This window comes from Hemitrygon akajei, chromosome 11, assembly GCF_048418815.1.
Source record: "Hemitrygon akajei chromosome 11, sHemAka1.3, whole genome shotgun sequence".
Classification (NCBI taxonomy): Eukaryota; Metazoa; Chordata; class Chondrichthyes; order Myliobatiformes; family Dasyatidae; genus Hemitrygon; species Hemitrygon akajei.
In genome coordinates this window covers 36,782,908-36,801,726 of record NC_133134.1, presented here as the reverse complement: position 1 = coordinate 36,801,726, position 18,819 = coordinate 36,782,908, and the positions used below count along the sequence as shown (strand labels likewise).

General features: G+C 39.8%; 1 protein-coding gene across 1 annotated transcript; it reads right to left on the bottom strand.

Moving 5' to 3' along the window:
- Window positions 1-231: 231 nt before the first annotated feature.
- tmem11 (transmembrane protein 11) lies at window positions 232-18,548 on the bottom strand. Its single transcript, XM_073060646.1, has 2 exons — window positions 18,444-18,548; window positions 232-1,764 (listed from the first exon to the last, which is right to left on the bottom strand). Exons 1-2 carry the CDS (start codon window positions 18,500-18,502, stop codon window positions 1,248-1,250), a joined length of 576 nt encoding a protein of 191 aa, XP_072916747.1. The 5' UTR covers window positions 18,503-18,548; the 3' UTR covers window positions 232-1,247.
- Between the last annotated feature and the right edge of the window lie 271 nt (window positions 18,549-18,819).

Sequence of the window (18,819 nt, the reverse complement as noted above, 5' to 3'; positions counted from 1 at the left end):
TATAAATACCATTTCCACAATGCAAGCCAAGGAAAATAAGTGTAAATTTGTTTTGTTGCATTGTAACCCTAAAGTGTTAGTATATCCCAAAACCAATCAAGGACCTTTTGCTTCCCATGTAATATCATGAGGAATGAAAATAAAATACTCAAACATGCAGTAAATACTGACCAATGAGTCAGGCTGGAAATATCATCAAAGTCAAAATTAGGAATTTTGGCAAAATTGAGATTGTATCCAAAATGTTCCCTTTTATTGTCATATTTAACAAAAAGTCTGTCCATTATAATACAACTTCATTGCAGGGAAACTCGTAGCAGGTAATATGTGCACTGCAGATTAAGTTTTAACTTCAAATCTTACTTGGATACAATTTTGAAATCATACAACATGTCATGCCAACTCAAAATTATTTTATCAAATTCCAATGCCAATAGATTCCAATTATAGCAGATGGAGGGATCAGGGCAGCAAAATGGAATTTTGTTTGTGAAGAAAAGAAAAACACTGAATGAGCTGGCAACATTAAAGTCCCACTTTTCTAAACATTTAAGGTGTTTAAGAATTTTAAATAAACCTGTCAATAAATATGTCAAGGAACCAATTATTTTGAAAAGCAAATGACAGGTAAATTCACACGTGCCAAGTCACCATAGGTTTGCAAATCGGTTATATTGCCTTTTCAGATGCAATTTGAAGTGATTATTTCAATTGCAAACCTACTTGGCTTTCCTCTAGTAATGAAACTGCAGCAACTTCAGATTAAATTAATTTCAAGGGCTACAGTGCAGCACCAAAAGATAGTATCTTAAGGTCATATTTTACTTTAAAATTCCTGTAACACAAAAAAAATTGACAAACTTTTGACTAATAATCAGGACTTATCTGGGAATTCTGTGCTGCAAGATGTCATGAATGCAACTTAAAATACTTCATTCAAGCCAGATAATGCTATTTTTTGGAATTGCATGGAATATGAAAGTAATCAAGAGGATCAGTTGCCTACTCATCAACCAAAAGATATCAGTAGTTCTGCATATATTGAATTTCTGATAGAAATGTCAAGTATATACTGGTCTTTTACAGAGAATCAAAATCATTGGGATGGGCAAGAACTATTACGTGGACTTGAAGTATCAGTGCACAAAGGGAGATACTTCTGAAAATCTATTGGAGACCTTGTTCCTGTAGTCTCCACTGACCACAATGTTATATGTAATAATACGCAACTGTTCCATTTGTCCCAGTCATACTGCATAGATCTCACAGATTTTCTTAACGCAGTACATCAAGGCCGCCAGTGCTATTGTATTATGGAGTCTTTTCCTGTAAATATCATCTTTTCTAACCAGAACCACGGGCGTGGATGATGTAAGTGTATTCAGAGGTAATTGGGAGAGTTTGCAGGTGTCATATTCCACTTGGTACTTGCAACAGGGATCAAATTGCCAAGAAATGCCATAGAGCGCTGCACAGGCCACACTGATGGCCCCAATAGGCAGGGTTACATAACGGGTGTATTCCGAAGCCAGTGCTATTGGGGTTAACAGGCAAACAGATCCTGCAATAACAGATGTTTTGTGCAAGCAATTTCCAACTGTGATCCAGCGCGCTGTCTCATCTCCAATGCGGGTAGGCTCAATAATAATATACTTGTATTGAGTCTCCAGGGCTTGCTCCAGCTCATATTCAAACTGCTCCTGTGCATTCTCTCCATTGTAAATTTCACGGACGATGTAGCAGTCTGTTGAATTTAGTGGCGCCCTGCAGCACACAAAAGGAAAAGCAAAAGGATCAGGTTAAGGAAAGATGTGAAAGTGAACATCTTAGTAACTTTGGATATCCATGACAACTTCAGGTGCTATGCCATCCTCATCTTCAACTTTCAGATTGAGCACACTAAAAAGGGAGGTATTAGTTGTGGCACATTTAGTTCACCTCAGTTTTACTTTAGTTATTTTAACTTTTGTTAATCAAAACAAATTAAAATGAAAGACAAGATCTGCTATTTGTAATCCTGCTGTTTATGAGACCACATTGCATTTCAGCTGCTGCATTTCCTAGATTAGCATAATGACCCACACTTTGAAGTCTGCCACTGGCTATAAACAAGTTTGGAATGTCATTTATATAATAACTTTTAAAAAGAATGCTTTTCTGCAGATAATTAATTATCCAGATCCTTACCAGTACAGAGCAATGACTGTATGCATTTTCATGCTTCATCTAGATTGTGGCTGGCTAACTGCAATAAAATTGTAACCTGGTGTACAGATGCTTCCAGTCATCTATTACCAATACAGTGCCTTGACAAAGTATTCAGCCCTCTCAACTATTTTACTGTTTCATTTTCTAAGCTTAAAATACATTGAAGTAGGATTTTTTGAGCTAATCTACAAAACGTTGTGTATCATATCAAATAACAATTCCAAAACTTGTCACAAATTTATTAAAAATTAAAAACCAAAATAATGAGGCTGGGAAAGTATTCATCCCCTTTGTTTTATTAAGCTAACTTTCATCAGGTGTAATATACAGTATCACCTTACTAACTCAATTTGTTGATGTAGAAAATTGGAGGATCACCTGTTTTCAATGAATTCAGAAGAATAAATAACCCCTCTCTCTGTAAGGTCCAACAGTATGGTGGATTTTGAACAGGGAAATAAACCTGGGGAAGCGTACAAGAGCATCTCAAAGCCACAGAGCATAGTTCAGTGCAATACATCATGAAAAAGTGGAAAAAATATTAAGCCAAACTACTAGGTCAGGCCGTTCTCTAAATGTAGACACCAGAGAAGACTGGCATTAATAAGAAAGGCTGCTGTGACACTAACAGTCAATCAGAGTGAACCACGGAAGTCAGTGACTGCAACTGGAGATGAAGCTCATGGTTCCACAATCTCTAAAGCCTTCCACAAAAAGGTATTTATGGAAGAGTAGCAAGAAAGCAGCCCTGGCTAAAAAAAACACATCTTTGCCCATAAAGACTTCGCAAAGCATCAGTTAGAAGATACTGTAAAGACATGGAAGAAGGGCTTATGGTTGAATGAGACTAAGTGTAACTTTTTAGCCTCAACACTAAGCGGTATATGTGGGGTAAATCTAATACTGTGCTTCAGCCAAGTAACACCATACCTACTCTAAAGTATGATTAACATCCTTGAGTGGTCCAGTCAGTGTCCTCACCCAGCCCAATCAAACATCTCTGTCAAGACCTCAAGATTGCTGTCCATTGCTGCTCCTCAGCTAACCTGGCACAGCTTGAGCAATTTTGCACGAAGGAATGGGCAAATCTTGCTCCATCATGTTGGGCAAAGCTAATAAGGACTTACCCAAAAAGACTACTGGCTGTAATTGCTGTGAAAGGCTGTAATTGCTGTGAAAGGTGGTTTAACTAAGTACTGACAAAGGGAGATGAATACATTTGAATTGCTGACACTTCTGTTTTTGAATTTTTAGTTTTCCATACTTTAAGATTTTCCGTTTTTTTGGGCTCTACTGTGGAAAAAAGGAGCATGTGATTCACAAATAAAAGTTCTCAGTTAAATTGATCAAAATCCCAGGCGGTAATACTCATTTATGTGAACAAAAGTTATTTACAAGTCAATAACCATACAATATCTATAACACAGTCATCACAAGCTGTAATCTGGCAGTTAAAACAAAGATAAATATGACTGTCCAAATAATAACATTTCAATTCAATAATCAAACATAAAAATAGAACTCAAATACCATCTGATATTTCTATAAATACAACTTATATTTCCGAAATTCTCTCATACCTATACTGATACCTACTGATTTTCTATGTTGGTCCTTGCCATCATAAAGAAATACTTCAACTGTTTTGAAGACCTGATGATTGAGTGGAGAGTTTGAGATGCTGTGATTTTTATACAAATAAGTGCAAGAACACCAGATAGTTGTTAAAGGTGAAAAAGTGTAGTGAGGAAAATACATGATACATGATAAATGTTTTTAATGAATTATTTATGACACAGGATGTTATTGGTTGTGAGTTAGCAGATATCAACACCAAAACAAACTAGAACTTCCTCGGAGTTTTAGAGGAACAAACCACTCCTCTAACACTTCCCTACAACCACCTCTATACCTAGTTGTGACACCACAAATCGTTTGAGCTACTTATCTAATGCTTAGTCCATATGTACAAACACAGCAGGTCTCAAGTCTTATTCGATTGCAATTGACCCATCACTGCAGTGGCACTGCATAACCAAAACACTGCAGATACATGAAACCTGAGGTACACGCAGAAAAGGCTGAAAGTACTCAGTAGGTCAGGCAGCATTCATGGAGAAAGAATCTGTTTCAGGTTGATAACTTTTCATTATTTTTAAATCCCCATGCCCATACTGCCTACCTTCACTATCACGCCTATAAGGTAGGTGCTTCGACCTGGAATTTAACAACATTCTATAACTCAAAATATCACCTGGAACACTCAGTTACACTCCCAATGCCTTTAGCCTTCCCATGTACCACACAGCTCCAAGTGCACATCCTACCACAATGCCTCTTCAGACACTTTGTTACCCATTCTCTGAAGGAACCAACACACAATCTGACATCATGATGCTACCTATCTATAAAATCCTCAGCATTGACCTCGTCAATATTTTTACCCTCCTGTTCTGGTTTACTCCATGCACCCAGTCTTACAACAGTTTTTGAAGTGTCTCTATGCATAACTAATTATTGTTTTTAAAATTGGAAGCAAAAGAAAACAATTCAATACAGTAACTTTGTTCTCTGCTTAGATTATCAATTGTACACAATCTCTGCAATTTTAAGTTACATAACATTTTCCCCATGTCTATGTTTATGTAATGCTTGGCTAAAGTTACAAAAGGCAAGGAACTGTAATTGCTTGAAGATATAAGAGAATAATTAGCATACGTGTTGGGCATTTCAAAACCCATACTGAATAGGGCTATGATGTCAGATATTAGCTCAAAATATAAAACTAGTTTTTGATATAAAGCTTTGCATCAGGTTTCATCCTGTGAATTGATTCTAGGAGCAGTATCACCCCAGTCAACCAAAAATAGATAATGCACCCATCTGGAGTGAGCTGTTACATTTTCCCAAATTTTCATGCCAGCATAAAGATCCCTGTAAAAGCAGTGAAAAAGTCACCATGATGAAACCATCAAAATTGGCATGGGTCACTTTCAAAGATGAAATGGAAAAATGAAGTACCAGCTAAGTCCCATTTCGTGGGCTTACAGATCTCTACCAAAAACTTTGCAAAACATGAGTACATTTACACTGGGCGTTAAAGATTTTGAAGGCTTTTGTTACCAGATGATCTAGATGCTTAAGTAATCAAAGATGGACTGAAGGTCCATTAAATCATCAAGCAAAGAGACAGCTATTAAAATGTGGGGGAGCAATTCCAGTAGCAGCAAATGAAAATCAAGTCCTAACCTGTTTTTACCAAACTGACACCAAGCTCAAAAGCACCTCTAAATAGCACAAGCTGGATTTGTCAATTCAGAGAAGCTATAACATCCAGATCCTAGATCTGTTACATTGTCAATATTGCTCTTGCAAGGAGCTAACTACCACACTCACCAAAGGAAAGAAACACCTCTAACAAAGATGAAATTTCATGGCATCTCCACCACCATCTCAGACTAAGGGCCTGTAACTGGCTCCTGAAGTTCTCCTCTATTGAAATATAGAAAATTAATATCCTATAAATTAGTTTATTGTCTCTAGTGATCGCCATCTTGAAGGCATGGAATATGTCAGTAAAATTATTGATTCTCATATAATATCACCTGATAATTTACTTATACAGTGCGGAACAGGCCCTTCCAGCCTAATGAGCTGCACCGCTCAGCAACCCACCTAGGTAATACTAGCCTAATCACAGGACTATTTACAACAGCCAACTAACCTACTCACCAGTAAATCTTTGGACTATGGGAGGAGATCAATGCAGTTAACAGGGAGAATGCACAAACTCCACACAGTGTTACATACTCCGTAGCTGGGTGTCAGACCAGCAGAGAAAGAAGAATCCGTTGGAGTCTGGTGGTACCAAACTAAGGGTGTTTATTAGTAAACTACACAATACAGTATCAAAAATGCAAATATACATATAAAACAAGTTAGCAGTAATAAACCTAAAAGTGTAGGAATAATAATAATCAATAATAAACAAGCTCTATCGATGTCTAGGGGTAAATGAATTGTCATAGGAAAATATAAGAGTTCAGTTCATAAATGCTGATGTAGTTATGGTTGTATTGAAATCGTTGGAGAGAGAGAGAGAGAGAGAGCGAGCGAGATGTAACAGTTGCAGCAGGCAAACCTTCTATTACTTTCTGATTCTGTCATATCGTTGTGGCCATTCAGTTATGACCCCTCTGTTCCTCAGCAAGACCGTTCTTCTGTGGTGGACTCGTCACTCTGGCATGAGTGGACACACACACACGTCCCCACCGGCCCTGCTGTAACACTGTGAGCTTTACTGACCGATCTCCTGGTTCGGTCTCCAAAGCCCCCACCTTTCTGTGGGTTCCCAACACTCAGTCAGTGTCCAGTGGTGTGTCTGAAGGGTGTCTCTCCAGACCTGTCTTTTATCCCCACTCAAGGGGTCTCAGCTATCCATCAACTCTGAATGACTGAGTCCATCAAATCAGGCCACTCCTGCTGTCTCCTGAGGAATATTAACGAGCAAAGTAAAGTCCTTGTAATGGAAGGTAAATAATCCAGGAAGGGTCATAATACAGTAAATCAACAGTCTCTCTCCCCCTCTTATCTGTAGCAAATGTTCTTGCCTGGGCTTTATCTCTCACTCTCATGAGCAGCATAGCAACAGCAATAGTTTGTAGTCCTCAGGAGGGGGGTTGGGAATGGTTAACTCTGCACCCCCTTGACCATCAGGTCTGTTCATCACTCATAACAACAGATAGCGATGGAATTGAACTCCAAACTCTGGATCACCCCAAGCTGTAACAGTATTGCAATAATAACTACACTACCATGGCGCCCAATCTGTGTGACTTTTAAGCTCCTAGAGCAGCTCACTCTGCAAATAACTGGTTCCAGTTTTTTTAACCTCTCCATTGAGCAAGTATCAACAAACCTATGATGTGTAAGTTACCAAATTGATCTCAAACATTGAGACTTTAATAAACATGAGGTTCTGCAAACGTTGGAAAACTTGAGGAACACACACACACAAAGTACTGGATGAAATCAACAAGTCTGGCAGCATCTAGAGAGAGAGAGAGGAATAAACAGCTGGTGTTTCAGGCTGAGACCCTTCATCAGGACTGGAGAGGAAAAGAGGCCATAATAAGGTGGTGGTGAAAGGGAAAGGAGTACAAGCTGATGATTGCCCTGTCCCATCATAAGTCAGTATTTCTTGATGACCACCCATTTCAATTCGACTTTCCATTGTTATTATGACATAGTGAAGGACCCCACGCACCCCTCATACAAATTCTTCTCCCTCCTGTCATCTGGCAAAAGGTACCGAAACATTCAAGCTGTCATGAACAGACTGTACAACAGTTTCTTCCCCCAAGCCATCAGACTCCTCAATACCCAGAGTCTAGACTGACATCTACATCATTTATTATTATATTGAAATTTGTCCTCTACTGTGCCTATTGTCTTGTTTGTTAATTATTTATTTATTAATTAATTATTGTACTGCCATGCACTGTTTTGTGCACTTTATGTAGTCCTGTGTAGGTCTGTAGTCTAGTGTAGCTTTGGTGTAGCATTTTATAATGCTCACTGGTGCGTGGCCTAGTGGATAAGGCATCGGTCTAGTGATCTGAAGGTCACTGGTTCGAGCCTCAGCCGAGGCATTGTGTTGTGTCCTTGAGTAAGGCACTTAACAACACATTGCTCTGCGACGACACTGATGCCAAGCTGCTTGGGTCGTAGTGCCCTTCCCTTGGACAACATCGGTGGGGTGGCGTGGAGAGGGGAAGGCTTGCAGCTTGGATAAGTCTCCCACAAAACCCTGCCTAGGCCTGCGCCCTGGAAACCTTCCAAGGCGCAAATTTATGGTCTCACAAGACTAACGGATGCCTATGAGTGTAGCTTTGAGTTGTCTCACATAGTCTAGTGTAGTTTTGTGTTGTCTCACATAGTCTAGTGTAGTTTTGTGTTGTCTCATGTAGCACCATGGTCCTGGAGGAACATTGTTTCATTTTTACTGTGTACTGTACCAGCAGTTTACCTGTGTACCTGCTGAACCGTGTCTACGCCCACCTGGACAAGCTGGAGAGCACTGTGAGGGTCATGTTTTTTGACTTCTCCACTGTGTTCAACACCATCCGCCCTGCTCTGCTGGGTGAGAAGCTGACAGTGATGCAGGTGGATGCTTCCCTGGTATCATGGATTATTGATTACCTGACTGGCAAACCACAGTATGTGCGATTGCAACACTGTGTGTCAGACAGAGTGGTAAGTAGCACTGGGGCTCCACAGAGGACTGTCCTGTCCCCCTTTCTCTTCACCATCTACACCTCGGACTTCAACTACTGCACAGAGTCTTGCCATCTTCAGAAGTTTTCTGATGACTCTGCCATAGTTGGATGCATCAGCAAGGGAGATGAGGCTGAGTACAGGGCTACGGTGCGAAACTTTGTCACATGGTGTGAGCAGAATCATCTGCAGCTTAATGTGAAAAAGACTAAGGAGCTGGTGGTGGACCTGAGGAGGGCCAAGGCACCAGTGATCCCTGTTTCCATCCAAGGGGTCAGTGTGGATATGATGGATAATTACAAGTACCTGGGGATACGAACTGACAATAAACTGGACTGTTCAAAGAACAGTGAGGCTGTCTACAAGAAGGGTCAGAGCTGTCTCTATTTCCTGAGGAGACTGAGATCCTTTAACATCTGCTGGACGATGCTGAGGATGTTCTACGAGTCTGTGGTGGCCAGTGCTATCATGTTTGCTGTTGTGTGCTGGGGCAGCAGACACCAACAGAATCAACAAACTCATTCGCAAGGCCAATGATGTTGTGGGGGTGGAACTGGACTCTCTGACGGTGGTGTCTGAAAAGAGGATGCTGTCCAAGTTGCATGCCATCTTGGACAATGTCTCCCATCCACTCCATAATGTACTGGTTAGGCACAGGAGTACATTCAGCCAGAGACTCATTCCACCGGGATGCAACACTGAGCGTCATAGGAAGTCATTCCTGCCTGTAGCCATCAAACTTTACAACTCCTCACTTGGAGTGTCAGACACTCTGAGCTAACAGGCTGGTCCTGGACTTATTTCCACTTGGCATAATTTACTTATTATCATTTAATTATTTCTGGTTTTATTTTGCTATATTTCTACTCTATTATTGGTTGGTGCAACTGTAACAAAACCCAATTTCCCTCGGGATCAATAAAGTATGTCTGTCTGTCTGTCTGTCTGTCAGTTTATGGTAGAAATGACAATAAGAAGCAACCTGTCTTGACATGTCAGTTCACGGCCTCCCTACTGCCATAAGACATTCTCAGGTTGGAGGAGCAACACCTCATATTCTATCTGGGTAGCCTCCAACCTGACGGAATGAACATTGTTTCCTTTCATTTCTGGCAATTTTTCTCCTTCTCCTTCTCCATTCCCCATTCTGGCTCCACTCTTATCCCCTCTCTTCCCCTCACCTGCCTATTATCTCCTTCTGGTGCCCCTACTCCTTCCACTGTCCTCTCCTATTAAGATTCCTTCTTTTTTTACACCCCTTTATCTCTTCTACTATCACCACCCAGCTTCTTACTTCATGCCCCCATCCCCAGCCACCCACCTGGTTTCACTTATCACTGCCAGCTTGTGCTCCTTCCCCTCCCTTCTACCATCTTATTCTGGCTTCTTCCTCCTTTCTCTCCAGTCCCGATGAAGGGTCTTGGCCCAAAATGTTGTCGGTTTATTCCTCTCCACAAATGCTGCCTGACTTGCCGTGTTCCTCCAGCATTTTGTTTGTGCTCCATTGAGACCTACTGACAAGGGTGACAATCACAGACTTGCTGTCTAAGACATAGTCTGAAACTATAGTCCCCTTAAAGAACACCAAAATGCTAGATCTAAGTTTTTTAGCAACCACAAAAAGGCATATCTTTGAGAGAAGATCAGCAATCGAGTGCTCCAAAGGAATGCTAAAAACACACGACACAAAGAGAAGGCCTTTGGACCTTTGAGCTGCTCTGCCATTCGTTAAGAAGGCAAGTCGGATCTTGGAAACTCTGCTTTTCTATTTGTTCCTTAAAATCCTCAAAGTTCCTATAGATCAAATATCGAAATACACTAAAGACTGAAATAATAATCACACTCCACAATTCTGACATGCAGGGTTTTCAAGATTCATGGTATTCAGAAGAAACTCTCCATCATCTGCTTTTTAAATAACAATCTTTACTCTGAAACAATGTCCTCATGCTTGAGGTTCCTCCATGAGGAGAAGTAAAGGATAAAGTGGAATATATAGCAGTTGCAGATATGGGCAGATAAATGGCAGATATTAGTCCAACCAAATTTGAGGTATTGCACTTTAGATCAAACATAAAGGGACAGTACACTTAATACTAAAAACCCAAACTTTGATGTATAGAGAGATCTTGGGGTTCAAGTCCATAGCTCTCTGAAATTGGCTACACAGGTTGATTGGATGGTAAAGAAGGCATATATGGCATGCTTACCTTTAATAGTCAAAGCAATAGGTTCAGGGAAGTTATGTTGCAACTTTATAAAACTCTGGTCAGGTTGCATCTGGAGTACCGGCTGCCCCATTAAAGGAAAACTGTAGAGGCTTTGGAGAGGGTGCACAAGAGGTCTAGCAGGATGCTGCCTAGATTAGAAAGCATGTGGTAGGAGAGTTTGGACAATCATGCTGTTTTCTCTGGAGCATCAGAGGCAGAGGGGAGAACTGATAGAAATTTTAAATTATGACAGCCAGTATCTTTGTCCCAGGATTAAAATAAAACTCAAAGGAAATGTATGGGTGGGTCTTTTTTAAAAAATACAGAGAATGGAATGAGCGGCTGGGGTGGTAGTTAAGGCAAACACAATACAGGTATTTAAAAGTGCCTTACAAAGGCACATTAATTTGCAGAGAATGGAGGGATATGGCCATTGTGTAGTCGAAAGGGACTAGTTTGGTCAGGTGCCTAATTAGTTCGGCAAAAGGGGGTCTGTTCCTGTGTTGTGGTGGTCTGTATTCTATTCCCATTATTCTGCTTTTCAACAATCACAGAAGCAAGATGCAAAACTCTTCCCAGGCAAACAACATGACATGTGCCACACAAACAGAAGCTTCTGGTTTCATTCTTGGTAACTGCAAATTTCATAGGGACAACTTTTCCCATTAATCTATAAACGTGTCCATCTAACCCTAGCCCCTAATCACGAGCAGGGAAATTCTAGAACATGTTGATTGCAGAATGAAGTGCTTCTTTCAGGATGGCTGCATTTTCAGTGAAGCCTTCAAAGTTTTCCACAAACACATATAGTTTATCCTATGAGATTGTGATGTGTTCAGGTAGATCAAACCTAAAAGCTGCAAGCGGGCTAAGTGAAAAGACAATGTTCTTGGCCTTCTCCTGGTTTGTGATGAAACACTGGTTTCCTGAAATAAAAGAACTTCCTTCTTCAGGTACTGCAATTAATCACCCAGTAAGAGGTCCTGGTAAGGGCTGAGCAGCGGGTTACAATGTCCCTTCTGGCCCGGCTGGGTTGGTAGGCTCTGTGCAAGGAGTATTTCCACCATCTCGGCAAGCAATACCACCACCAGCATGGTAAACTGTGCAGCTAGTTACCTATATTATTGCGGAACTACTGAGGGATGCACACCAGACTGTGGAGGACCATCACCAATCAGAAGAGGTGCAACTCCAACAGATATGGTGTACCCTCTACTTGGTATAATGCAGCCTATGGGACCACTCACGAAGATGCCACCAGGAATGAGGGATCCTCCACCATCCAGTATGTATCCACTGAGGCTGTGAAAATGAAGCCTGCAGCATATTCAGGTTAACTAATTACACTAATCTAGGTGGGAACATTAGTCCTCAAGGAGATGGTGTCCTGAGTAATCTTTCTTTGTAACAGATGGGATTTCTGAGACTTTTGTATAATGGCAATATTATATCTCTGTTGCTAGAGTTTTTTCTAATTTTGATAGTAATATTTTACATTATCATTAAGTGCCAATAAAAAACAGGTAGAAACATTCAATGAGAGACCTAAACACAAATGGCAGAGTAGTTTGTAATCAAACCTGGCAAAAGCCATACTTTGTGCATTCAGGATCAAAAACTGCCAGCCAACCAAAATACTTGACTTTATCTTCCATGGCCACAACAAACTTGCTAGAATCTGATATCAACACAGCTGGAGTAACTCTTTATAAGTATCTGATCTTTTATAGCCATCAGCAGAAAACTGCTGAAAAAACAAACACTGAGGCAGAGGAGCTCTAGAACACTGCTCTCTCAGTTGTTGAATGCTGTACTGCATCAGTGAACAGTTACCGTAGATTCTGGATTTTAAGCCGCTACTTTTTCCCCACGCTTTGAACAGCTTTGAACACTGCGGCCTTTACTACGGTGCGGCTAATGCATGGTTTTTTTTTCATGCCGCCAAAAACATTTTGCCTCGTAACAGTAGACCAATAAAATTGATGAGTAGTTCACAGAGGTCCAATGAAATTGTACGATAAATCAAGCGCACTTTCACAATTAAATTATTGTAAATCAGTCATTTGTACTCACCCTCATCAACATGGAAAACACTCGAAGAAAAGCATTGTGCTGCCTTTATGGCAGTTATTTAGTTTATAATATTTTCGCTTAGTAATTCATTTGTTAGTATGTTTTCTGCACTACAGCCCGGAATGCTAGACGTCACATCCGGTTTCGCCGCGTCTTGTGGGAAATACTGGTTTGCGATAAACGGGAAGGTGGGGGGGAGCGGGAGCGAAAACGCTGCTTTTAAGTTAAAGGCGATCAATAACTTTTCCTGGTAGGCTGCAGTATATATATTTTTTACCAGTCGTTAGGAGATATTGGAATGTTGTTCGTGCTGTTCAGTAAAAAAATATACGCAACGTAATTTGTGTGTTACCGATACGTATGTATATTTAAAAGTAGCCGTATTACAGGCACGGTTCGAAAAAAAGCATTTGCAATATGTATTTGTTTGTTACCATATGGATTTAATTAAAAGTTAAAAAATCCTCACGTGTAATATCTTTCTGTGTAAATATCTCATATTACAACGTGGGACACCTGCGGCCTAAAATCCGGTGCGGCCTGTACAAGTACAAAATTGATTTTCTTTCTAAAATTAGAGCCAGCGGCTTTTAATCAGGTGCGCTCTGAAGTGCGAAATCTACGGTACTAAAATCTCAATGACATCAAGATGAACTTACCAACAAGGCAAGTTCTGGAACCTTAAACAGCTCCAAATTAATAGCTGCCACCATAGCTGAACACTGACCTTCCTTGCATTCATCAAGTTGCTAAAACAAATTGACAGGTTCTGCATGCCAACAGTAACCCGCATCTGCCTCTCCTTCAGGACCTCTCCAATCAGTCCCCAACAACTTAAGGAAGGTTTTCTGCTCCCATTACATCACTAGTCAATTTTAAGTATCCAAAATGCAAAGCTTGGGATAAAAACACCTCTGAAACAAAACTCCTGCAAAGGTCCAGAGGCATGACTCCCTAGATTTCATTAACCTTTTACGACGTGGGCAGTTTTTACAGGATTTGTAGATGATGTTCTCCCTCAGTGCTCAAGTGGCAAATGGAATACACCACTGCCTGTAGATACAGTAGTCCAGATCAAATAAGTGTACGCTGCCACTCCTGACATTGATCTAAATTCAAAGGAAACATCTTTGAGATAAACTCCTTTTCCAGAAAGGTTTTATGGTGACCTACAACCTTCAAACTTGATTTATTGCAGCTGCTCTAGATATAAAACAACAAAGACAGGTTGGGAAGCCACTACATGGTTTAAGATCATTTGTAAGGCATGTCAATTTCAGAAAGTTCTCCTATTCATCAATGCACCTCAGTATAAGACTTCTAAAAATGCGTATCATAGCTTCAGTTGGAGAGGCTAATTGGCTAAAAAGTGTATAATCAGTTGATGTCATGCTCTGACCAGACTTAGAATAATATTAATCAAATGGGCAAGAACATACAGTAGATTCCGGATAATTGGGCCATCAGTTAATCTGAGCAGCTGCTGATTTAGTACAATTCTTCACGAACAAAAATGAATCAAGAAAATAGCTGGGATTTCTCTTTGTTTATTTAAGAGACTATGCTGCTTAATTGGAACAGGATATTTGCTGAACAGCTTGTAACTACCATCAGATGTATGCACTTGCGTGGCTATTAGACACTACATCGTGATCAGAGGGAACAGTTTTTAAATGTCAGTTGCATGTTTGTGTTCAAAAAATAGTGATTTTTGTCACAGATAGTTGGCGAGAAATAAGCAGCAAGACAATTCAAAACTGTTTTGCTCACTGCAGTTTCAAGCATTCAGGCTTGGAGATGCCAGCTATGGCTGGGAGTGAAAATAAAACGATTTTACTACTTCAAGTTAGGAACAATGAAGAATTTGAAGGCATCAATAATCATCTGGAATGCTATAATGAAAATGAAGATTTGGAGGATGCAATTGTCAAAAGCACTGTATAAAGGCAGCTCCATAATAGGTGTCTGCACCGATTCTATTTGTTAGTTAATCAAAAGAACATGACTGCGTACACTGGATGAATTCCTCCATCGATAACTATTAGGAAGTAATCCACAGTTTTATAGTACTATAGTAGTATTGGTAGTGTTCAAAATAGTTCTGTATTTCATTTAAATACATAATTTGTTCCTCAGTTAAATGATACTTTGTCTTTTTTAGACCTTTTTGATTATTTCCATGGAACTTCAGCTAATTGGAGCAGCCATGTAATAGGGCCAAAATTAACTGGAATTGTCTGTATTTGAGCTTAAAAAGTGTAGTTTGTCAATCAGTAAATAACATTAATAAATAAATAAATTAGGTGCACAATCCCTTCAAGTGACAGTGGCCACATTATTAGGTTTAGTAGTAGAAACCAGCGTGGTCTTCTGCTGTAGCCCATCTACTTCAAGATTCAAACTGTTATGCGTTCAGAGAAACTCTTTGCACATTATTGTTTGACTTACTGTCGCCCTGATATATTCTAGCAAATCTCCTTTGTCTTCTCTCATCAACAAGGCGTTTTCACCCACAGAACTGCTACTCACTGAATGTTTTCCACGTCATTCCCTGTTGTGCATGAAAATCCCAGGAGATCAGCAGTTTTTGAAATATTCAAACCACCCTGTATGGCACCACCAATCATTCCACAGCCAAAGTCACTTAGATCATATTTCTTCCCTATTCTGATGCTTGGTCTGAACAACTGAACATCTTGACAATCTCTGCATGTTTTAATGCATTGAGTTGTTGCCATATGGTAGGCTGATTAGATATTTGCATTAACAAGGTGTACAGGTGTACTGCATGTATAAAGTGGCCACTGAGTGTATACCTGTTCCATTCAAACTATTATTTGACATTTCAGTTATTTGTGTTCTTCATAAGATTATAAGATACTCCAATTTCCAGGTGAACAATTTTAAAAAATATGAAAAGATTTAGAAAATACTAAACCAGTATATTGACTAGTATTTTCAATAAATTATACATCATGCTAAGATGTGCAACATAGTTGCCCCATGGAGACAAAGCGTAACTGTTAATTCGCTGAGTAAACGTGAAATCATGCACAGCACCAATACACTGATAAGCAGAACACTATCAGCACTTGACAAATACGCTGCTTGCCAAATTTAAGCTGACACATTGGAATAACAAGTTATCAGTGTATGACCTCAAGAATTTGAAGTTGAAAAAAACATTTACTAAAACAAGCTCATCTTTAAAAAGATGTTTAATTCAAACTTTTAATAATTAACATTGAAGTTAGAGTCTCTTAAAGGGTAAAAGGTTCAGGAACAGTAACAATAATTAATCAGTGGGGATAATGGAGCAGTAAGTGAGGTAGGGTGCAGCAAAACATAGGGCCAATAAGCCAAAGTTCCATTTGGTGATCTGAAGGTTAACTATAAGCAGAGTCCAGTGGATCTAATTTAGTGCAAAGGAAATGATAACTGACTGCTCCACATATAAAAGTTGACTGCACATCATAGCAAGTTGAACTGCAGCAGTCCTTTAGTGGTTTTGTCTGAGAAGACTCCTACAGGTTAGAAAATAGTGAAAACTGAGTGTTTTACTGTCCAGTCTACTATCAAAGAGTGAAGAAAAACATAGAGAGACAAAGCATTTTAAATGATTTGATAAAAACAGAAAATGCTGGAAATACTCAGGAGGTCAGGAAGCATCTGTGGATGGAAAACAATGTTAATATTTCCAATTAATAATCTTTCATTAGAACTGATATAATGACAAGTCTGATACCTTGTCAAAGGGTATAACCTCTGCAGCATGGGAAGTTCCTTCGTATGCCATGCATTGGACCTTAAGGTCCATATTCAAAACATATTATCAACTTTCTCCAAGGGTTTAAATCCCAAACAACTCATTGTCAAATCTGGATGTCATGGCTTAGAGCTGTATACCAGTGAGATAGTCCAAAATTATTTAAAAAGCACTTTCAAGGTGAATATTAACATTCCTTTCAAATAAGCCATCTGTCCTCGCAAGCAAATGTAAAATTGCATATCGCGACTTCAATGGCATGGGCATTCTCATTATTGTCCCACAGCAAATGCTGCTGGGAATAAAAGAAAATCGAGAATCTTGTCAACTATAACATTACCATTTGTGCAGGATGTTCTCCACAAATTAGCTGTCCTGCTTTTTATTTTCAAAACAGTCATACCTCAAACAGTACCTCACTTTCTGTGAACCACTTTGGGATACTTCAAAATCATGAAAGAAAAATATTAGTACAGCACAAATAATAAAACATGTAAATCACATACATCCTGCCAAAGGGTCACGGCCTGAAATGTCCACTGTACTTTTTTTCATAAATGCTGCCTGGCCTGATGAGTTCCTCCAGCATTTTGTGGTTGTTGCTTGGATTTCCAACATTTGCAGATTTTCTCTTGTTTAAAAGTCACATAAATGCAATGGCTCATTAACTGTAAAACATTTTCAGATGTCTTGAAGCAAAAAGAAAACTGTGATACAAGTGTTCTCTTTTGTTATGAAAGGAGCAGTCAGATTATAAACTGTCATTCCATAAAATATATAAAACAATATTCACTTTCATTCTTCTGAAAGATCTTAGCATTCACTACAAATCAACTGATCTTTATGATTAGGAACTAATAAACTTTTTCTCAATTTATAGTCCAGGTGAGAAGAAAGTCACAGATCATAAACAATTTGTCTGTCCTTATGTAACACAGCGAACTGCCTGAAACAAAATAATTGCTTTTAAAGGATATAACACCAGCATCTGGCATGTGTGTTTTGCAGGGGAATGAATTCAAATTCAAATCAGATCAGCAACCGGTTGTGTTAATTTGGTTCATTCATACTCTTCACCTCGATAATAATTTCAAAGTAACTCTGCAGCTCATCTTTGTCAACAGATTAAATTGAAATGCACACAACTACTGTGAAAAATAATATGTTTTTTCCTAACACTTATTTTAACTATTTATCTAATTAGTACAGGTATCTTTTAATAGTTTACATTCCCAGAGTAAATAGCACATTCTGTACTGTATAGTAAGCATTTGAAATTGGACCGAATTTTATCACGTAATTCAGAGGTTTACCTATACGTCACTTAAAATATACACAGACAATTCAAGTTTATCAATTTTTCTTCACATTGATTTCATTCCTTACCAGGGAATATGAACAGTCCAATGCTATATGTTAATGATCCCTTCAGGGCTGAAAAAGCACCGAAGCCCGCCTAAAATCTCAAACCGAGGCCACAGCAGAATAGTACATGGAGTGCATCCTGATCAATTCATGGTAGGCGGTCAAGAAAAATGTAATTTTAAGTATTACTCCGCCACTCCTAAAACACCCCCCACTCCACGGCTGTGGAGGCCCTTCCCAAGTTTGGAAGCTTCGAGTACACGAAGACCCCCACACCGGAAAGTGCAATTACTAATTTATTGTTCAGATATTAACCAGAATAAGCATCTTTTTTCGATTACAGCCTCGATCAAAGAGGGTCCGGTGCCCACCCCCACCCCTGTCCGAGCTGTTAGGTCGGCAACTATTGAAATTTCAGCCCTCGATATGACAACGCGGGCTGCAATCAGCCGCCGGGATCTGACCGCTAAGCAACAGAAGGGCGTCAAAGCCTTCGCTCCATCCGTCGGATTAAAATAATGCTTTACAAAAGCGTAGAGACTGACCTTTCCCTAATCCCTGTGACACCGCGCCTCCGTCCACAAGTCGCCATCTTGACGAGCATCCAGGGAAGGAATTTTTCTCTATCTCCCCCCCCCCCCGGGGCCAGGCTGTGACGCACGGCCTGGTGGGTAATGTAGTTTACGTTCGGCGTGTCGGTCTGCGCTGTGCTGATAATAGGACTACAACTCCTAAAATGCAACGCTCACGTTAAGGCTCGTAATCGTGGCACAATGTCCAAAACCAAATCAGTGGCAAGGACACAACTACGGGTCGCCGTTCGTACTGGCAAAAGGACAGTTTCGCTGTCAGCGTAACAATTCATGGAGAGGGGGAGGACCACGTTCAAGATTATTTAATGTATTTTCCTGTGCACAAGTG

Excerpts from the sequence above, each read along its gene's own strand:
- tmem11 (XM_073060646.1), bottom strand. The coding sequence starts at position 18,502 with ATGCTCGTCAAGATGGCGACTTGTGGACGGAGGCGCGGTGTCACAGGG. Across the intron at positions 1,765-18,443 it reads GTCACAGGGATTAGGGAAAG|GGCGCCACTAAATTCAACAG; the intron begins GTCAGTCTCTAC and ends TGTGTGCTGCAG.